We start from the raw sequence: 22,806 nt of genomic DNA, 5'->3' as shown, positions 1-22,806 counted from the left end.
ACCACTTCCTGCCTGTATGACAAAATGCCACTGGCATCTACAGCGATACTAAAGGAACTCAGAAGATGTGACTCTTTAGGTACAGAAAGCTTCCCTAAAGCATAAAGCTGATGGAAAACTACAGGAAATTACGATCTCCATTTAGCTGTAGTCCCCATTTTATTCTTCAGGCTAACTCTTACCTCAAGAAGAGAATGTATTACGTGCTTCATTTTTTGACAGACAAAATATTCAACTTCTGTGTTTATATGTGCCTGCCCCTAACCTTTACCAGTGTCTGCAGGAAGTAGGCTGATGCTATTGAAGTTCCACTGCAAGGGGTCTGCCTACCGCAATGTGATGGAAAATAATCAACACAACACAATTATGTTCAGTAACACTACTTGTCCAGGTGGAGCCCGAATACCATTCGCACATTCAGACACATTCTGAAATGGCTTATAATAGAGCAACTTTGGACTTTTACTTGATCAATGAGCTTTGACTCTAGTCTTCCAGGGGCTTACATTATCTGGACAGGAGATCTGACCTGGAGAGTAGGGAAGGTGCATGAAAGAGCCCACCAGGGAGCTACAGCACAGTGACAGCAACGCCGGGGAACACGACACTGTCTTGCCTCCGCAGAAAACAGCAAGCACAACTCTGGATCATAATATTGGCAGGAGAAAAGGCTGGACCTGGTAAAGAGAGCTTAGTGGATGAAACCCATCTTCCCCAGGTTTAGATGTTTAAAAACTAAGAGAGGTCAAGTATCGCGAGATGGCACTTCGTCTGACTGGTCTTAAGATACTTATCTAGGAGGAAACGCACCAGGCACTAAGGAAGCATCTCAGGCGTAATTTTTTGACCTCAGTGTCATGTGAAAGTGTCAGGATTTGCTGGTTCTCCCCCAGAGGATCCAGGCCACAGCGTTCTCCAAAGGAACTACTACTTTAACTGGGTTTACTTGTAAAGCCTACCTCTAAGTAAGGGAGAAATCTTTAGCAATCTTAATCCATCTGACAAAAATGACACACAAAAATGACACACACCAAAGAGTATCATAGCAGTAAAATGGCACGGATATTTTGGATTAAACTTGAAACTAAGCTTTTTACTTCATGTGAAAATTAAGAGCTTCTGGCCCTTGGTCCTACATCTCTTGCAGGGATGCAAAATGATCCCTGAAAGCATACAGAGCTTATGAATTTCAGTCAGCTCTATTCCAGATAAATTCTAGAAAAATAAAATTGATGAAAGCTACTTTTGTATAAGGGATTTATTTAAATATGAAACAATTCTTTAAAAAAATATGCTGTTACTACTCATGCTATGTATTTTTAATATAGAGAATTTTCTGAACATTTTTTCTCTGCTTTGTCAAACTTCAGCTTTTAATTTGCATTCCTTCAAGAAGCAGGCAGAGGTAATCCCTTTGGTGAATCCTATCAATAAATATGTGAGACCAGCAAGTGGCTTCATCAAGTTCCCCATGATTTCCTTGCACCATGCAGACAACTGTATGTCGGCTCTGAACTCGAGAAGTCAACAGACAGAGCACAGTTAGTTCCTCAGCCGCATGTGGCTGGGATTCAATATTCCAGGGAACAGAAGCATTCACGCAGCTCTACCCAATCCTCCTTTCTGTGTGACCACTGGAGAAGCCCACACCAGCTGCTCAAGGTACAGTTGCTAATTATAGTTGCTAATTCCGAAGCTTTAACTACAGTATCAGAGAGGTTGCAAAGGAACAGGAGCTGCAGCCACCTCCTAAACTCACGCTCCATCTCTGCTTCCTTTTAACCCAAGCAGAATTTGGCACAGCAACACATCTATCTCATATCTTCAAGAGCAAAAGAATCTGTAACTTAAAAATTTGTTGCCAGCTATCATTGGCTCTGACTTTCATGGCCAATCCCCTAGGAGAAAGTTATCTAATTGATCAAAAATTAGCTAATTTTTAAGTCCATATGGGCTTCATTAACACCATCTAAGCACTTTATAAATGGCAAAACTCATCCCTGTAGTGCATTTTAGGTGAATCCACAAATAATAATTCACCAAGACAGATGTAATGTAAATTCCCATGCCCCATATCTAATAGTATCCTTGTAAATGACAGGAGGAATAAAATGAGTGACAGGCTTTCAAGCTTAAACACCTGCAGAAGGTGGTGCTAGCCAGACTGACTTCTGTTTCCAGAGTGTACATCTTCTCCAAGGACATGGGGCACTTAAGAAGGGAGTAATACAGAAAAAACTAAAGGGAATACAAAAATCCATAAAGTAAATTAATCATTAAATCTCCAAGGTGAGCTGTTAAAGGATAGAGGTATGTTTATTTATATTCTGCTTGGAAGTTTGAGGAAAATGAGTTCTACACTGTTCCAAGAATAGTAGTTGTTCAGTCATTAACATTGTCATCATAGTCGTGTGTTTATCATCAGGCCTTCCAGAAGCAGTGAAACCATAAGCAGACAGCATATATAAGATTTCAGAAGCAGATATCTATGTGTGTATATATATATATATGCAGCTTCTCATAGGGGAAGTCCATGTCTCTCATGATTCACCACTACACCTGAGATAACACACAAGGCAGAGTAACTTGTTGGTATCAGTAAGAGGACTAAACTGGTATCATGCAGATGCATTTAATGGAGCTACACCCTTACTAAAATGTACTCAGTTATGCACTTTTTTCTTTTTTTATTTTTCCCCCATTTTAAAAATACTTCCCTCAATTATTCCACTGGGTTTGGCCCTGCTGCATAAAAAACTTAACTTTTTCTTGCAATAAGGTAGACAGATGAGGTACAGCAACACTGAGATCTTTTGGAAGAGCAGATGAGCAGCCAAAACACACACTATACATGGTGCAGGGTAGAGGGGTCAAGTGACTTGGAAACAGCCTACGTGTGAAAAGAGCCACTAACTGAAAGGCCTTTTTTTTGTTTTGTTTTGCTGCAGTTGGTTGGGTTTTGTTTTTTTTTCAGGTGACTTAATTTTAGCTCTTGTCTTCACAGCAAAGCAAGATTCTAACTCCTGATGCAGAATCATAGAATGGTTTGGGCTGGAAGGATCACCTAGTCCAACCCCCCTGCCATGGGCAGGGACATGGTTCACTACAAGAGGTTGCTCAAAGTCCCATCCACCCTGACTTTTAACACCTCCAATGTTGAGGCATCCACAACTTCTCTGAACAACATGTTCTAGTGTCTCATCAACCTCATAATAAAAAATTTGGGTGAGGATATTCAAGTAATTGAGCAATTGAACTGGAAGTGTTTCTTCATTAAGTACAGACACTTTACAAATATTCAAGAAAGCATGGCTTGTGGGGGCAGGCTTTGAAAGGCTGTATTTTGAGCATATATTGTTTATGAGTTATAGCATATTTTAATATACCAAAACTGACAAAAAGCCAAGTTTTCTCTTGCTTTCTGAGTTTTTTTAAAGCTGTATTTTAGCTTGTGGACTTTGAACTCAGAACTGTTCAGCAACACTTCAATTTCCTTTACTTCTAAGGAATATGACAGAGTCATTCTACCACGACTACAATGACTGTAAGTAACACAAGTTCATTCATGTTCTCTATATTGATTTTACAAAATAACGCAAAATTGACTGCAAGTGAACCTTGAGATGAGTAAAATACACAATTGAAGTATGATAGTGATGCAGATTGTTCTGCAGCATATTTAAAAGTGATCTGAAGGCCACAAATCTTCAATTCTCTTTAATTTCCTTTCTCTAAAACTGTGTAACCTTTCAGTCATTTCTATGTGGATGGGACTATGTACACTGAAACCCACGTCTAGACTATTCTTCAGTTTCATGGAACCAGATAATAACTACAGAGTCCATTTAGAGACAGAAAACGGTTAAGTGAACAAGTCTGGAAAAGTTTCTTTAGCATTTGTCTACCCATATAGATGGTTGCATAAGTGTTCTATTTTGTGTTGGTAAAGGTAAGTGGACTAAGTCTCGCACTTGAAGCAGCTACACACCAGCTACAAGGAGCCTTTATCTTCTAACGCATACTTTTGAGTGGCTGTTGGGGCAAAATTTGGAGAGGTCTCTTTGGGGAGGCAAAGCATGTGTGTGTGCAGATGGGTGCAAACTGTGTGATACTCTTACCTGCAGAACAGACTGCCATAGGAAAATCTGGTTACAAAAAGTCAAAATTCCAGGCTTTGAAGAAAGCCCCCCACCTCCTCATCAAGAATTAATCCCAGGCTGAAGGTATGGGCATGAATGATTTGCACTATCTTGGTCTTGAAATACATCGACTTTCCTAACCCACAAGGAAGAGACAGTGAGGTTTGAATTATCAGACACTGTGAAAAATATATTTGTCCTGCAAAACATCCCCTCTGCCTTTGTTTTTCACAAAAGACTTCTCTTTTGAAGGGTCATGACTTTTAGAAAATTCATTTGGGACTCAGGGGATCAATAGTTATGTGGGTATTTCCCTCCTTGCCCCCCTGGTAACTTCAAGTGTTACTGGCTTACTGTTTCTGTTTTTTTAATGGGTGGCTGAAAAATGATAAGTATGCACCGAGGCTTCCAACCCAAACAAGGCATGACATTTGCAGTTTCAAAGTATTAAGTCCACAGATGATTTTAAAATAAAAAGCAATTCTACAAAGTGGCTATTTCCTCTTAAAAGCTTTCACTATGTTTTTTCTGGAGAAGAGTGCATCGAGACCTGCAGCATTTCTTTGGTGTCTGTTCTCTTTGTTACTAATGACACTTCTCAGTTTGGAGAAAAATGTTTGAGAAGACACTGGTTATTATCTGGAAATGTTGATCTAACTTCAACAAAATTTACCCAGAGAGGTCTCTGGTGTGTTAAAGACGACACCTTGGACTCCTTCATGGTGTCTGGGGAAAGTTCCGTTTGCAGCTAATCCTTACTTACTGGTTGGAAGGTTTCCTACAATGACACTAACCCTATGAAAAAACACTGCTGGAAGTAGGAGTAGAGAAAACATGAGGTACCAATCTGTCTACATAAGATCTTCTCTAACGTTCATTTTAATTCTTCTTGAAAAGATGATTGCATGGTTGAGCTTACAACTCACAAAACAGCAGATATTCTAAATAATATATGTACAAATCACACCATAAAACAAACTCACAGACACTGATCACAAATTTAAACAAGTATACACACTGGTATCGAAATGCACCATAGAAAAAGTTCTAATAAAGATTTATTAAAGTAAATTACTAGAAAAATTCAGAACAAAGAGAATAGCTCCTCTACCACTGCCTAAAAATGACAAGAAAAGTCACTGTGTGCTAAGAGTAGACTCCTAAAATGAGTAACACATTTCAGAAAACTGTATTCTTGAAAATACCTAACAAAATTAATGACTGTGAATTAATGGATGCAACAACAAAAAAACCCCAAAGCACCCACCCCACAGAATCTGATTTAGTGTTAAGACTCATACATCCCAACTCCAATGTTGCCAACTCTCAATGAGCCAATGTTCACAGCTGCTGAACTGTTAACAATCTTTTAATGTCATCTATACTTTGGATAAGTTGAGCAAAATGGATGGATTTTAGAAAATGAAAGTTCATTCCTTAAGCAGGATAGTTCCTTTTTTTTTTTAATTCATTTTACTAGCCTTTTTTTAATGTATGTGATTAACAGGGGAAAAAATTACATAGTAAAAATAGCATGGGTTTGGTTTGGTTTTGATTTGGGGTTGGGTTTTTTTTTGTTTGTTTGTTGTTTTTTTTAAATATAAATTGCCTAAGGATTATATTCCTCTTCTAAGAACGTTATTTGACAGATATGTTTCAAGAGTGCTCACTTATCCCTAAGGACAGCATTTATATTATCTAATTTCAAACACCCATCTCACATCGTCTGAATCACCGCTTGGAGCCCTCACTAGATAAACGGCAGGAAGTAGGTAATTCACATGCTCCAAACTAGAACGTGCTGAGGCGCACAAGGGAGATGGTGAAATTACTCTCTTAAGTGTTAAGCTATTTTTAGTTTTGGCTCTCATCCATTCTCCCAGTCATTAAAATTAGCTCTATCGGTTGCAGAGTTTCTTCATTTTGAAGAGCTAAGCAACGTCTACACCATGAACTATTCTTCCAATAGCAGACACAAGTCCTCTCCACCTCCCTTCCATTACTAGAAATATCTTCTTATGAAAAAGGATGAACTGTACTGTGCCGTGTTTGACAGGTTACTGGCTTAAAACCAGGTAATAGTTTACTGTGTATTCCAGAAACTCCTTGCAGAATTTTCTGAAAATGTCTGAAATTTCTGTCAGGAAAGACAGAGACGTGGGAAAAAAAGTACATGAACACAAGGAAAGATTCTCCTTTCAAATTAGTAATTTCCTAGCAAGACCTTTTATTTTGAAGGATAGCCTACTTGAGCTAGACCCCAGCAGCTGAGGCAGAAGTGCAGGAAGCAGCAGGAATTGGGTCAGGGAGGGAGGGGAGAGCAATCCCTCCCTGTGTTCTTCTTCCAGAGACCACCAGGCTCTTGACAGTGGAGCACAAGGGGCAGAAGAACGGTACAGCTACAACCTTCACAACATCAAACAAATGTTGGTTGAGGTGAAGCCAACACCTACGTCTAAGTTGCTATATTAACTAGTTCTTTGCTTACACTGACAGCAGGAACGTATCACCTTTGAGTCTCTTCTCTGAGTGTGCCTCCAGAAATAATAATCTCTTCTCAACACAGTAACTGAATTTACCAGAGCTCCCCCAGTGTGCCCTAAAATGTCACAGTTCATTATAGTACTGTGCAACGTGAAGACAGTTACTGCCTTTTATGTTACAGAGAAACCTTTTTAAAAAGCCTGGCTTTATCAGGTTCCGTTCTAGAAGGTTTTCAAAACCTAACTGGACAAAGTTTAGAGCAGCCTGGTCTGACCTCATAGCTGACCTTCTCTGAGCAGGAGGTTGGATTATACAGCTCCTGAGCTTCCTCACAATGAGAAATTATCCTATGATCAGGTTAAATAACATTCAAAACCAAGAATTTAAAAATAAATAAAAAAAGTAATAGACAACCCCAGGTCTACTTTGTAAGGAAGCTATGCATAACCCTATAAATAACATCCAAATACTAGGATTTGAGTGTAATTTCAAATTACAAAACACGACAAAAATTAACTCAAAACTTTTCCTTGAAGCCAACTTAACAGTTCAGCATGACCCACACAGCACCTTTACTGTAACATAACTAAAATATTTAAGCTTGTAAAAGTGAGTAGTTTTAACACAGAAAGTGAAAAATCTACTGAACAGATTTCTGCATACAACTTTTAATGAAAACTCAAGTGAAGGAACACGAGCTAGCAGCAAGATTTTTGTTTTTTCTTTGTTGTACAGCATTGGATTTACATGCAGCATTATTAAATGGTAAGCTATCTAGACAATAACATACCTAAGATATAAACATCACTTGAAATAAGTCCATTTTCACTAAGGCAATGGAGTCAAAATTCCCTAGTAAAAACTTGTTTGAATACAAAAATAGGAATTTTAACGAACAAGCAACAAACACACACATATATATCGTCGGATCAAAACATTATGTAATAGAAATTCCAAGTTTATGTATTACAAGAAAAAATGAGGCAACAGGTTCGAGTCACGGTTGACAAAATTGAAGATTTTCCAGATTTGTCTCAGAAGAATCCTCTTACATTTTGTTTCTGAAAGTGTGTTTTATCAGCTTCATAAGGTGCCAAAAATGGAATAAAGCTTGTTATAAATAATTGTATTCTCTTCAAGGGTAAAGAAAGAGCAAGTTCACCAAACAGTTACCAAAAAGCCCCAAGCAGCAGTTGCACAGTTCGCCAGATACACCATTCAGTTTTAATATATGAATTATATTCTAAGGCTGAATAACCTTAGTATAGTATTTCTCTGGGTTGATTCAGACAATCAGGAACTGTATACTATGCACCATCAGGATCAGAACTTTTATTTAAAAGCCAGTCACAACAGAAGTGGTTAAATTTTTTCACAACTTTTTTCTCTCCAAATCCCATTTTATGATCAAGAGTTTTCAGTTGAAAAAAAAAAAAAAATCACAATTTTAAGAATGTAGAAATTATTTTTAGGCAAAGAAGATGTCTGTGGAAACTAAGACTTACTTAAGAATGAAAACATGTAGGTTTTAGTCTTAATTTTTTAAAATATTACATTTGATTAACTAGCTTCTGTTAGAAGCCTTCCTAGACTAGTTATCATACAGAAAAGGACTGATCAATGTCTCAGCCAAGATTTTTAAAATTTCTAATGCCAGGCTTAGGCTGCATTTTACTTTCATTTGCTCTGGCAGTGCTCAGGCTACAGTACATTACAGAAAGTGGGAGTTCCCAAGTAATATTACTTCATAGTTCAACACTAACCATCATGGATAGTTTAAAAAAAAGATGTTTAATTGCAAGAGTTTATCTTCTGTGCAAGGGTTGTAACTGTTTAATATCCATATCTCCCAAGCAGTTGACTAGCGTTACACTGGTTGTGAACAGCATTAGGACCTTCCAGATGAGGATAAACTGAAGCAACTAGACTTCTGCTCTATTATGCTTATGGGGTATGAATGGGATTGTAGACATATATTGGAGCATGTTCATTTCAAAACTTACAATTATTTACTGAAATAATACGAAATTTGAGTTCTACTAACAAAACTCTGGTGACTTACACAATGCTGTTTTTCAGCTTTTGGGTGTAAGTGGCGAGAAAATAACTATAAATACCAATGTAGTCTGCACTTACTTATGCTGCTGAAATAACAGGCCCCAACTACTTACACCAAGACATACAAAGTGCAGAGAAGAATGCTTGCAGAAGAGGACATACCTGGCCAGAAGGATGTATTATAACAAAATCAAATTGAACACTTTTCAGGTATGCAGATGAAAAATGACAAGTAGTAACGTGTAGACCAAAGCATGACCTCCACACCTCTGATTTCCAACCTTGTTAACTCCTGCCAGACCCTGCCAGTTCATACAAAGACATTGAAAAACCCTTACCTATATCACTGTTCCGACAGCAGCCCCCTTCAAACTTGTACCCCTGTCCTCTGCCGCAGCAATGTTCCTCTCGGCAGCAGAGCGGTTCCCCCCCTTGCCTTGCAGTGCCGTGGCACCTCATCTTGCCCACAAAGCTCCAACACTTGCCCCAGGGCTGCCTGGGCTCCTGCCGTGCAGCCCCACGGGTGCCTTACCTGTTCTCCAGCCTACACTGGGGACCACTTCTTTTGGTCCTTTCACAGGGTAAGTACGTATCGTCAATGCCAGGGTGGAATACAGCTTTCCCATTTATGGAAGAAATGAACGTGCTACGCTAGTGTTATTTCAGTGAAGCACAGCCAGCCTCACTGACTCTCATGTCCCCTATAGCTGAACTCATTGAAGGGAAGACCACAACGCCTTTTCATTTGAAAAGCATCTAGTGATTCATCATCAGCTCCTGGAGTCAAGGCAGATATGTAAAAAGCATTGCCACGCACCAGACAATACCCAAACGCCCATCAAGCGTTATCCTCCTCACCCAGAAGCACTGGCCAAACTTCACCTTCGCTGAAACGCAATGCGATCAGGTTTGATCGCACAGGGAAAGGGCGCAGTTCAGCAACTCCTCTCCATCACACATGGAGCGCCACCAACACGCAGCATTCTCAGAAGGGCAGGCAACAAGAAGGAACACAATCCCTTTCTCTACCCTGACACATGAAAAGCCCAGGGAGTCTCCAATGATTGCTGTGTAAGGTTTTTAATTTAATTATTTTTTTTCTTTTAAATCAGAGCAAGCAGACTGCCTGCAGAGAGCACTGTTTCGGCCAGCACAAGCAGCTAGGTATGTCTACTGAGTTGCCCATTTAGTATTACGAAATGCCTCTACAAAAACATGCCCTTTAACCAGGTCTAACACAATCCTAGAGGCTTCACTTTCCATCTCTTTCATGCACGTGTTTCATGCATTTTTATTTATTTAAAATAAATAAATAATCTTTATTTATTTATAATAAAAACCTCATCTAGTCCCAAATTCAACTTATTTCAAGGGTTTTAAAAATTTGCATTTTCTTCAGTAATAAACTTGAAGCTACCATTAGCAAGACAAAACTCTGGTCACCATTTTGAGAATCCCCATAAGAAGTGACCCTCAAAATGCAGAGTTATTGTTGGAAGACCAATTCTAGCTGGTGGTATTTAACAGGACAAAAAACTAAAACCAGGCACTCACACTGCAGAAACGAAGTAGATTTAGAATAATGCAAAGCATGTAAAAGTTTAGTAACCTCTACTCCACACCATCAAAAATTACAAGTAGGTAGTTTCAAAAAGTGTCTTCAGTCATGCTCAATGCAGAGCAAAGCGTAGTTACTATACTAGCAAAGCAGAAAACATATTTATATATGCAGAACAACAGGGAAGATCTTGCAGCTATCATTTTTTTTAAAAAACAACTACTACTCATGGACTTTATCACAACTCCATTTCACAAAAATATTGATAAGAGAATTCTAACACACAAACAGTTTAAATGAACTCATTACAGAACACTGATAGATGTGCAACATTTGTAATACTCCTTCGACATGCACAGAGCACTCTTACAAAGCACCATTTCTTCTAAAACATGTAATAGATGCACTGGTGACAACTGAAGTATAAAAATAAACACAATCACTCTGTTAAAAAATTAGTGCAAAAGTATATTTTTTTTTCTCATTTGAAAATGTATATTATTTCTTCCATAAATGTTTAATAGTAGTAGTCTCTTACAAAAAAAGCGAGAAGTCCTGCACAATTCCAGTTCCATCTCTGCTCATTCTGAATTGCATGACATATCTGGCACCCTAGTATTCCCCAGCCTTTGATCAAGAGCTCTTAAGCTCTATTTGAATTGAATTAAACAATGTTTATAAAAATAAATCTAGTATTTCTAGCTCTGTTCTAAGTTTATTAAATGTTTCAGTTACTCTTTATAGTCTCAATACATTATGTGTTCTATTCAGAGTGTCCCATTTACAATCATTTCTAACAGGGGAGATATACCCACCTTCACTCATCATTTGTACCATTAAATAAAAACTCCTAGCTTTCTTAAAGAACAAGAGAGCACACCATTCCTAGTGCAACAAATTATGACTCAGTCTGAAGCAACTACACTTCTCTCATATTAAAAAAAATAATTTGAAACTGTTTTCATCTCTTAGAAAACTGTTCAATTAAAGGCTGCTTTAAACTTCGTAATCCAGAAGTGTTGTAAAAGTCCCTTTTCTTCCAATAATTTGTCAATGAAAGGCTGACATCCAGTCCTATCAGTCATTTAAAGAATGTGTGCAAAAATAATTTAATTGGAATATTCTATGAAGCAGTTAATTTCACTAAGACCTCAGACATTGAAATAATGCTTCCTGTTAAAGGGACACCTGCACTAACCAGTGTTCAACCACTAACCAGTGGTCCCTTTAACGAGGAAGGAGACAGGTATCACTTAATCAGGATGTGGGAATGGAATCTGTACCTATGGGTAAATGGCAATGCATTCTGGGTTGGTTCAGCCCTTGGTTCTGAGTTCTGCGTCACTTCCGGCGTCGCTCTCTCGTCATCTGTCCCGTTAATACTTTCTGGAGTCAAAGGAGACTGAATATCCCCTCCAGCTGATTCCTTAAGTAAAACAAACAACAGGTTAAAATTACAAACTGACCTGCTCAGGAAGGCTATGTGCATATGACCACAAACATTAAAGTCTTAAACGATACACAAATTTTAGGTAGTATTAACGTGAGGCTCAGATTTACAGCATCTCTCATGGTCCTATTTCATCACGTGAATTTAATTTGGAAGTATATTAACAGAAGTCTCACATTATCTTGTACAAAATACAATTGACTTATGAATTATTTGCAAGTATCCGGCCTCCTGCTTATTACAGACCTCTCGCCCTTACCTGGTATCATATTCAGCCCTCATACTGCTACGCAATGGGTGACTATTGACACCCAGGATTCTTATCTCTTACTTTATATTCTAACCCGGTGAAACAAATGCTTCTAATATTTGTTTCAAAATCTAGCTTTCATATTGTTTGTTAACCGAAGTGAACAGTGGAAGGGCCATTGCTGGTGCGTTCACAGTTTCACCTATCTGTAAAGAACACTTGGTTCAGCAGAGTCCTTGCGGAATTTCTGCAGGCGCTTTAGCCTGGGCTAGCTCTCGCTAGTCATGTATTATCTGTGAAGGAGAATACTCCAGCTACGCCCAGGCAGCTTCTGCTGCTGCTGCGTAACTGGACACCTGAAAAACTTAATGGCTGCCTCCCAGCAGAAGGCACTGGTTCAGCTTTAATCACCCTGCGTCAGGGCAACGTGTACGTTTGTGTTTTAGCCAACAAGCATCATTCGCTAATTTCTAGTCACTGAGAAGTACTTCTTTTGGATAAAAACAAAGTACGCTCTTGTAGCCTACATCCAAAGGTAGAACATTATAGGCTCTTCAGTCCCTGTACATGATTTAATTTTATTATTTTCTTTCCTATTGTATTCATTTTCAAGTAATAACTTTTGCAGGAGATAAGCGAGTCATATAAGCGAAGTAGCTCATCTTGATTTTAAAATATCTTAGTAGGGTTTTCGTAATCAAGTGATAATATTGAACTCTACGCTAGAAGAGTTTCAGGAATAGAGTTCACTGGATGTCATGGAGGGGTGTTTATACAGCATACAACTGCTTGAATTACAGTATTTCCAAAAGCTAAGCATCTCCTATGGCCACACAGGCTCCTACCATCTGCATGGGGAAACGATAAAGCTGTTATTTAATGCTATTAAACTGAAGCACAAGGACAGGACAGTCTCTGGGAAGCCAGCAGCCCCTCTTCGCAGCTCCTTGCTGTTCTTTGGCTTCCTATACAGAGTTTCAATCTCAGAAGCAATTGCAAAATATCTGAAGACCATAGAATAGTTTCGGCTGGAAGGGACCTTTAAAGGTTCTTACAAAATCAAGGTTTAATTTTCAGCCTCCATTTAGAGCCTTCAACTACTTTACAAGGATAAGGCTTTTTTAAAGCCAATACTGAATCTGATCCTCCATCTATGGGAAATGTTGTAATTGACTTTAAGCCTTAACTAGATGGAAAACCTCAGTTCTAAAGAAAATACAATCTTGCTGTCATCACCACGTTCCACACCTTTCTGGTGTCCCTTAACCAAAATATTGTTGTTCAATGTTTTCATTGCACTTAAAATTACATTAAGCATTTGCAGCACAACAATTGTCAAAACTTTGCTTTTATTCTGCCATATTTCTCACATAGTGAGATATATGTACCTCACTCTACAACTTGAATTAGTGGGTGATACAACATTTTAATACTGACTATACTAACTTCCAGTTCTAGTATATTTAGCGTTCATCAAGTTATACAATGCACATGCACCAGTGTCTCCATTCTGAAATTTATTACATTCCTACTGATTAAAAAGCTCAAATAATTAGTGTACAATGATTTAACTCCACAGATATAAACTGTTATCTATATTATAAATGCAATTTTTTTAATTATATGAATGCAAATTGTTACCTACCTTCAGGAAGAATCTTGTTATTTTATACTCAAAAATTATTACCTTAAGTGCCAATACTTTAAAAGTCAAAATTAAGTCTTGATTTTTACAGATTAATTTTATTGAACTGAAACTGAATTGAAATTAAGTGTGACAGGAGAGCAGAGTTTGCAAGATAATCAGGCAAATGAATTATTTTATAGAAATCATATGGTTTTGTCTATTATTATCCTCTGATTTGATAAACAGTTTCCAGTGACATTAAATGAAAAACTTTACGGACCCAAGAGTTTCTCTTTTATTTCCTCCTCTTCTCAAACTACACTAAATATTCTAAAAAATACATACCACACCCTACAAAATCTGAATGGCTTGTATCTTTAAGAAAAAAATCCTACAACACTATTATTAGATACATAAAGCACAGCCTACTTATTAAAATGTTTCAAGTGTGAATGCATAAAAATTATTTTGGTAAAAGAAAACAAAATGTGCAAGTTCCATCTAGGCTTATTCTTCAGTAAAGCACTTTCATAGGCTTCTAATGTCAATAAAATTCAATTGTCAAAAATGAATGCAGATAAACACCACAGTCTATGTAATACCTAGACGTTTGCTACCTGCAAATTCATGAGTGGCTGATTTAGTATGTACAAGAGAAGCATCAGATTCTAGTATGTATTTCTCCCACCAATAATACAGTTTAATCAGTGCTCTCACACACTCACAACTACCCCTGTCTGATAAATAATTTAATTGCAGCTAACTATAATGAATCTGGATATTAATAAAGCGTCAAAGAGAACAGAAAAAGCAACTTACACTGAAAAAAATTTTTGCAAGTTCTTACAAATAATGTGTTCCTGTTTTGCATTAATTAGAGAGAGTAAAGAATTTTGGAAACATTTTTGTGAGATGCTTATACATTAATGAAGTTTTTATTCCATACCATTATAGCTTCACACGTCCACTCCAGACTTTACAGAGTTGGGGAAGAAATTGAGGTCAACTTAAAAAGGGATTTTCACCCTTCCATTTTAGCTGGGAGAGCAGGTTAAATTAGTTCTAACATTCAACTGTATAGACACTATATGGAAAAAACAGTGCTTAAATTGAGAATGACAAGTCTTCCTGTAAATCAATGGTGTGTATTTTAATGCCTGATACTTTCCATTTGTGACAGCTACAGATAGTTATTTCATACATTTGAGAAGAAAGTATTAACAGCTCTTTTATGGTATAAAACCACTGTTGTATCATATATAAGTTTCTGGAGGATATTGAACTTTAAGCCACTCACCAGTCCTGGACTTACACATGGACTGAGGATTAGTATTTCTCTACATGACAAATAAATGTGAGAGACTGACTCAGGTATATTTTGCTATTTAAGAGTTTGTCAGAGATCTGCACTATCTAAAGGAGCTCTGGCCTTCCTAATGCAGGATTCAGGTGATGCCAAGCAGTATAAAAATGACAGTGCCTACAGTATGTAAACTGAACATAACAGAGGGGAATTCATCAAAAGATGCCTAAATTTCAAAATCTTATAAGCAAAATGCATGCACTCACAAAAGAGTAGAGTAAAACAAGCAGACTTCATGGCACAGATCAAGCCACCTTTTAATGGTGACTAGATAGGGAACAGAAGAAAAGGAGGAGTAGGTGATTCTAAAATCATGAGCAAACCAAATCAATTCCAGTTTGTTTTCTTATTAAGTATCATACTGTTTTCTCATTAAGTATCCCATACACTTCTCTGGCACTGGTGTTCTTCATAGTGCTTCTCTGCTCAGTAATTACTGGCGTAAGTCTGCCAGCTACTGATTCAGATACCATAACACATGTGAAACATTTGTTCCAGTGCAGAAATTCACATAACATCTCAGAAAGTCACTTTTTCCACAAGCTTTGTAAGTAAATTTTGTACTTCTAAAAAGAATAAGCTAACAGGTGACAAACCATGACCATATTGCTCCAATCAACCCATTCCTTGCACTAGAAAATGTCGTGATTCTGAAACTTTTCAGGCAATAGCTATTCCTAATTGTCTGCATAGGAGGGGCTCAGAATCACAGACAACATTGTTTTGAGCAAGTTACTCACCACACAATTTCAGAAATTAACAGACATCTTAATGTGAAATGATGGGGGTCAAAAGACGTATCTGAGGACAGATTCTTGCTTAGAGAAAAAGAACTGAGGTTCACACTCCAGGTGGTTGTAAGACTGATGGGGTGAGACTGCAAACCCCACAAACTGCTCAGTTTGGTTGTGTACTTGAACCTAATTAAGGTTTGCTTAAAAAACAAAAAAAAAAGGGGGGGTGTGGGAGGAACGGGGATGGGAGACAGTTTTCAGGCTATTACTTCACGTTCACAGTGAACTTCAGATCGAAGTGTTGCTCTTTCAGTGCACAGGCAAGCTTGTAACTGAAAACAGACAATAGGTGGCTTGTCACTGTAAGATCCATGAGTTTACGAATTAAGCAAAATAATTACCTCTATTAAAAGATATGTCGGGGAAATAGGAGTTGGCACAGCAGGGGAGCCAGTATTTTAGTTTTATATCAACAAGATAAGAGCCTTGCAAAACTGTATTACCTCAGGCTGAGTTAAAAGGGACCCAGATGGGGTACCTACGTGCATAGGTGGTCTCAGAAGTACCAAAATAGACAACTTCTTTCTAGACCAAAGCCTCCAGACACACCGGAAATAGATAAAGGGTGTATTATTATATGAATCCATCTTAACACAGAAGGGTCGAAAGTACAAGTACTCTGGCACAGAAACAATGCCTTCCTCTTCATTTCAAGAAAGCACTGTGCACTCGGTGGGGCTTACACTTAACAAAGCAGCATCTCTCTTGTAATTTGTTGGTCCGGGCCACTGTCTTTCTTTGGACAAGTTTAAGTTCTATTTACAGTCAAGGTGAATGGTGATTTTATATATTATCTGATATTCTGGGAAATTAAAGCAAAGCCCACTGGTAAACAGGAGGCGAACAGGCAGTATTAAAGAAACTGTAAGAACGCAGAGTTTAAAATTAGCAGCAGCATAGCTTAAGGGAAAAGGAACTCCTGCTACTAAGTAATTGCAAATTGGGCTATGTATTATTTTCTTTCTACTATGTGTTTCCCACACAGACAAACACAAAAAATGCTGAAGAATACAGAAACACTGTATCCAAAAAATGCTCAACATGGAACTACTACTTCCTGGCCGTTGGGGCACTATTCTGGTGGAAATATCTAGCCAAATAGTACCCATACTTTGCTAAAGCTTGTAACACCTTAGAGAAACACCCTAACCTCAGTGGACTTTAGATACGATTGTTCTTAAGTTTTAACATGACTAACTCTGGTAAGTACTTGGACTACAAATTCATGTTCTATTTATGTGATATTTCTGTTGTTATCTCTAGTTTTCTATTTCTCGTTAGTTTCACAACAAGTTTTTGCAGACATTCAGAACTGAAACTCACCTATACCAGTAGTAGTTGCAGGGTTACACCAAACAATAGGGAAGAGCAAATACCTTGTCCAGGGTTTTGTTACACTAATTGGAGAGATATTTTAATCAAGATTCAATCTGTAGGAACATACTGAATGCAGAAAAAAGCACACGTACTTTTAATCTTTTAGAATGGTGCAGCAAGGAAGGTGGACAGTGTACCACATGTGGTACATTAATTAACTGGTAAATAATAAGGGCATTTGCAAAAGCAAGAGAAATATAACATTTTATTTACAGTTGATTCATATATTTTCCAGTTTTTACATGCAGTATCTTCCTACTTATTATTACTTTAATGAGGAAGGATATCTGCAAGTCCAAGACAGCAGAGGGACTGACACTTGTAGCTAACTGGGTTACCGTTGTAGAGCTCACTAATCACACGCTACCTCCCCGTGCCTTTCTTGTCAAACCTTCCTAAAGAAGCCAGGTTCCTGTGAAGTCTTGACCAGACACTGAAAATATCTCCTTCCTCTTTTACTCTCCCTCTCTGCAAAGGATCACTAAGCAGAAGGGAAAGAGGAGCTGTAAAATGATTGAGAAAGGCAACACTCCAATTCCAGTCACTTCTTGGCAGATGATCAAAATGACATTCTCCTTCGAATGTCTCTAGGGTCGCACCTTCCCTCCGCACTACCAAGCACCTATCTTCCCTGCAGTCAGAGCTCTTTGAATGAGCCCCAGTGCCATGGAAGTGCTGCAGTTTGCCATGAAGCCATCGCTTCTCATCTGCTCCAAGCTCCGAAGTTCCTGATTCAACTCCCTTCTCTCTGGGGAACTAATGAGAAGCATTAAGTATGTGAAGACTATTATGCTGATGTGTCAGCACTTGCACTAACTGTATCTTTCAGAATAATACGCTAACTTATCAACACAGCGAAAAGCCAAGAGATGAAAAGTAAGGCCTGAATATGAAATTATTCCTAAGCGTGCAGTAATTAAATTGCAGCTCTCAACGTGCATTATAAAATCGCTCAAGGTAACATTTCTGTAACTGCCTACAGTATAAAATGTTAGGTTCCAAGTATAAAAGGAAATCTGTAGAGGAAAATGAAAAATGTTAATAGCTTATATAGTTTAAGAGAAAGCTTTAACCCTGGGCAGCTGCTAGACAAAAGCATCTTGTGTCTAAGTGAACAGTTCAAATTTATGTCCAAACCAAATAATAAGTCACTCCATTTGACAGCGTCAGATTTAACTTCCGAGTCCAGACTGTTAACATGTCAAAAGCAGAAGCAGAGTAATTGTTTTGCCCATAATACCAAGTAACTAGAGGCCTGTCTGCAGCACTTCACTGTTTCTAAAGCCAAGTGCATGTAAGGTTATAATAGTGAAATGCCTGCTTCCATTATCTCTGTGTTTATTTATGGAATTTATCAGAAATTTAGAGACAGTCAAGAAAACTAATCAAAAAAGAATGCCTTATTTTTCTCCTGTTACAGCAGAGGAAGCAGTTTCTCTTTAACAGCAAACGCCAGCCTAGCACTTGGGCAAAATGCCTACTGGGAAAACAATGTGAGGTTGGTTGATTGTGTATATTCTTGTGGGTTCCACTGACTTCTCTTGGAAGGGCACCAGATTTAGCTTTCTGGTGGCAATAAAACTATTTGTACAGCACGTTGCAAATTGCCTGCCATCCCTGTTCCATCAAAGATCAGGAGCATATTACAGTGCAAAGCACCCAAGAGATGCACTGATTCAATGAATGAAGAATCCCCGGAAAGAAGACTTAGCTGCATTAATCTACTCAACGCAGGAACCCCTGCTGCAGTTTTATAGCTGCTTCATCGTCCAAGAGAAGGAATTACCTTTGTCTTCACTATTGTTTAAAATATCGCAAACACCTAAATACAAAGCCAGAAACACTGGGCACGGGTTGGGAGTGGAGTGGCATAAAAGCCTCATGTGATTTTATTTTTTCAAAGCAAATTCAAAGTATTTGTTTTCAAGTAAATTAATTGTTGGCATGACTGATGTAAATGTGACTATATTAATTTATCCTCCTGTTAGGCTCACATTAACCCAGTTTATGTTTTGAGATACCTTTTACAAACTCTTCTTTCACATCATGGCTAACTGCAATGAAACTCCAGAACCAGCATGTGAATCTGTCATCTTCCTTCAACACATTTCACAAGTGAATACTACACAGTAGGAAATACGTAAAAATAGTTTGCTGCTTTAACTTTGATTTTTGTTACAATGATTTTTATACAAAAGTCCTTTACAGTGCACCACCTGAAGTTTCATAGATACAATAAGAAAAAACTCAAAAGGTATTTACTACAGATTTACTTACATAACTGCTCACCATGTTTACTCATTTTCTGGGGCAAGCTCAAAGAAACGAATGGGAATTAAAAAAAGGCCAATTTTATTTTAAAGCAGGTCTCTTTCACATTTCTGTAATGTATGTTAAATGTATTCTTAGACTTCCTGACACTTCTACCTGACTGTTGAGAGGATTCAGGCTAATTGGGAAGTACCCCGTTCATTTTTAATACAACATGCGTGTGTAAGATACAATACAGTGAGTTGCAGAGATATGAAGTACCAGGCTTGAATCAGGCAGTAAGACTCACTTGAGAGGGTGTACTTGTTAGCTCCATCTTTTCTTGGGATTTTTCCTTTGCTAGTCTTGCAGCCTCTTTGAATTCCTGAAATTTTTCAGCAAACTGAAGGTACATATGTTTAAAAAAAAAAGGAAAAAGAGAAAGAGTAGGCGTGAAATAGTACATTACATGCAGAACAGAAAGCTGTACTTAACATTTTACAAAGTCAAATTCTGTCAGTAGAATTTTTTAAATTTTTCTCCTTATTAGATACTCAGTTTAGTGAATTACACAGTGATATACCTTTCAGTACCTTTCAGATATAATATACAGTGCTTATATGTCAGGAAAATTATGATGCAATGAAGTTTGATCTGTTGCTGATAAGTGTTAAAAAAAACCCCACCTCAGAGATGGCTAATAATAGTGACAAGCTGCCTCACACAGCTTCTTTCAGATTCACGTTTTACTCTCCTTCTGAGTACAAATGATCTGGTTCTGAAGCCTAGTACGGTCACTATTAGCCTAGAGCTTTCAATGGGCTGCATTCTTTCACGACTGAAACAATACTGATGTCTTCCCTAATTTTAACAGCATTTATAATTTCAATAGCTAATTAGGAAAGCAGCAGTGGGAATACTGAGTCAAGTTCATCTCTTGATTGTTCATTGACATCAATCAAGTTAAAGAACAAATTCATTGAACTTGCATATACCGAACACAAAATTCATGAATTGCACCTTGAACTGCCGTATGAAGCTTGATTTCTATGCTACATGTACCTCTTCCAGAAAATAGCTAAAGCAGAAATTTAGAAATACGCACACCCTTAAAACTGAGAGATTAAATCAATTTATTAAGGCCTGGTTTCTCAGGCTAGAGAAAAATTTGGCTTTATAGATCTCAGCTTGACACTACACTGATTGCTATAGTAGCCAAGCATTTGGCTTTGTTTCCTACTGCTTTTATACAGAACATAGAGCATACAAAGAAATTGGTTTGCACTGCATGTATTTAGAAGGGATGAAGGCCACCCTTTGTGTCACACAACCTCTTCAACCATTTTCAACCAGAACTTCACTTGCTAGTGAATATCATTTCTCTCCACTTGTATCCTATATTTCATCTGTCAGGTTATTTAAAAACATACACTTCCTGAATATAGAAGGAAACAAAAGATACCACCTTGAAAGTCTAATCAATCCAGCATCAAAAAATGTGTCAGAATAGACGATAAAATTGGCAACAGATCACCAGAACTAGATGTTACTTATTTAAGACTTGTACACAGACCTCAGAATCTGATGGGTAACCTATTATTTAAATCAGCTTTAAGATCAGAGGATTAGTAAATGGCAAACATGATGCTGAGGTTTAGAATAAATGGCTGAAGACACACAAGGGAGTAAATACAATCTTCTGTATCACAATGGTAGCAACTATAAAAAAATATGTAATAGACAGATAAATAGCTTGCATTCTAAGAAAGAGCCAACAAGGCTAACATAGTGAAAATTTTCAACAAATTTACTAGAATGCCTTGAGATAGTTAGATGATGGATAATAGCAATCTCTTGATAAAATTCCTGAATAACAACGATGAGATCTCATGGTATGAAAGCTTTTCTGGAGGATCAATATTGTAAGGAAAAGATGAAAAATGGTGCAAGGAGTCTACAAGAGGCTCTTACAAGTATCTGTGGTGGCACTTTTGCCATTTAGCATACTCTTAAGTTATATAGAATAAATCTGGTGAAGTAATTCAAAGGAGTAAGACAGCAAACCTGAAAAGGAACATTTTTCCTCATAGATCAGGAACTCCTTCCACTATCAAAAGCACAGACTTACATTCTGATTGATAAAGTCATCCAGTTTTCTCTGAAAATCACGGGACATTCTGTTCCTCCTACTGCAGCAGCAAGAGGGACTCTGCTCACAAATCCTGATCCTGTGAAGGAAGTATTCTTCAACCCAGGAAGCATCTTTCAGGTATCACTGACTTCTGATGGAGGTCAGCGATCAGAATCACTGGATTCTGATGGAATCTTGAGATGAACTTGTGGTCTGACATATTGAGAAAACTTCTCATGAGGATAAATACATGTTTAATTAATTTTCTTCTATACTGTTTGTATATGAAGTTGATTAGAGTGCCATTATTTTTCTACCAGATATTGTCACTCTGCTAATTCTCAGTCACAATAGTTGCACAGAAGGAGGTTAACGCTGTTGCACTCTACCCTAGTAATTAGTTCAGGAGGTCAAAGGCACATGAACCAAAACCACATAGTCCAAAAGTCAAACATTTACTATAAGCTAAACAGACAATGATCTGACAATAAACAGTCTATTGTATCTGCTCTGATTATTTGGTTCATTAGCCTGTTGAAATCAGTCACAGACTAGACTAAGTTTTTTTGTGGTTGCAGGCTGTATTTTGCTCACCAGAACTTGATATATTCCACTGGGGCTCAGAGACACTACTGCAAAACAAGTTATACGCAACAGGGCTGTTCACTAATCAAATACAGAAAAGAAGTTCCAGAATCCACTTTTAAGGCAATTTCTAGAAGCAAACTGTTTCTGAACAAATCCATTAATATAGTTTATTTGTTAGCCCTATTACCAATACCCAGAATATCCAGTAGTACTTTGAGCCCTAAATTAGATTTCATGTCCTACAACGCTAGGTGTACCTAAGAGTGCTCTAATAAACCTGACTACAATGCTAGCGCACAGAAGTGAGAGTTAGTAATCTGCGCAGGGAGACAAGACAAGGAAGAGAATATGGATGTACTTTCTCTAAAGCAACACAGGAGATCTAGGGTTTCTAATTCAGCTTTTCTGATTCCAAGACCAGCGTATCCATGAACTCCAGTGACTGAATAGACTGTAATCTAAGGAAAAGTTTCCTTTCCCCCACGAAATATATTTGTTAATTTTAAAATAACACTAGAAGTTTTACCTTTATGAATTTTAGTAGCAACAATCAGCAATTTAAACTCACATGAATGTCAGTTTGATAATTAAGATATAATACAACAGAGACAGTTTGCTAAAAGGTCCTGAAGATTCATCATCATAAGCTTCAGAGAAGGTCTATGACTTGGTATTTTTCTCAACAGATTTGTGTGTTCTTTGTAAAGCACAGCACTTGGAGCAACTGCTAATCAAAC

General features: G+C 37.7%; 1 protein-coding gene across 2 annotated transcripts in view; it reads right to left on the bottom strand.

The window, feature by feature from the left end:
• Window positions 1-22,806, bottom strand: part of HOMER1 (homer scaffold protein 1) — a 91,846-nt gene that overhangs the window by 34,485 nt on the left and 34,555 nt on the right. For both annotated transcript variants that reach the window (XM_074570708.1, XM_074570709.1), the window contains exons 4-5: window positions 19,661-19,753; window positions 11,523-11,665 (exon numbers count right to left, since the gene is read on the bottom strand). In XM_074570708.1, the coding sequence (XP_074426809.1) occupies window positions 11,523-11,665; window positions 19,661-19,753 (236 nt within the window). The remainder of the gene's footprint in view (window positions 1-11,522; window positions 11,666-19,660; window positions 19,754-22,806) is intronic.

The sequence above is a fragment of the Larus michahellis genome, chromosome Z (genome assembly GCF_964199755.1).
Source record: "Larus michahellis chromosome Z, bLarMic1.1, whole genome shotgun sequence".
Taxonomy (NCBI): Eukaryota; Metazoa; Chordata; class Aves; order Charadriiformes; family Laridae; genus Larus; species Larus michahellis.
Note: the sequence above shows the minus strand (reverse complement) of the source record. Positions and strands in the feature narration are given on the sequence as shown.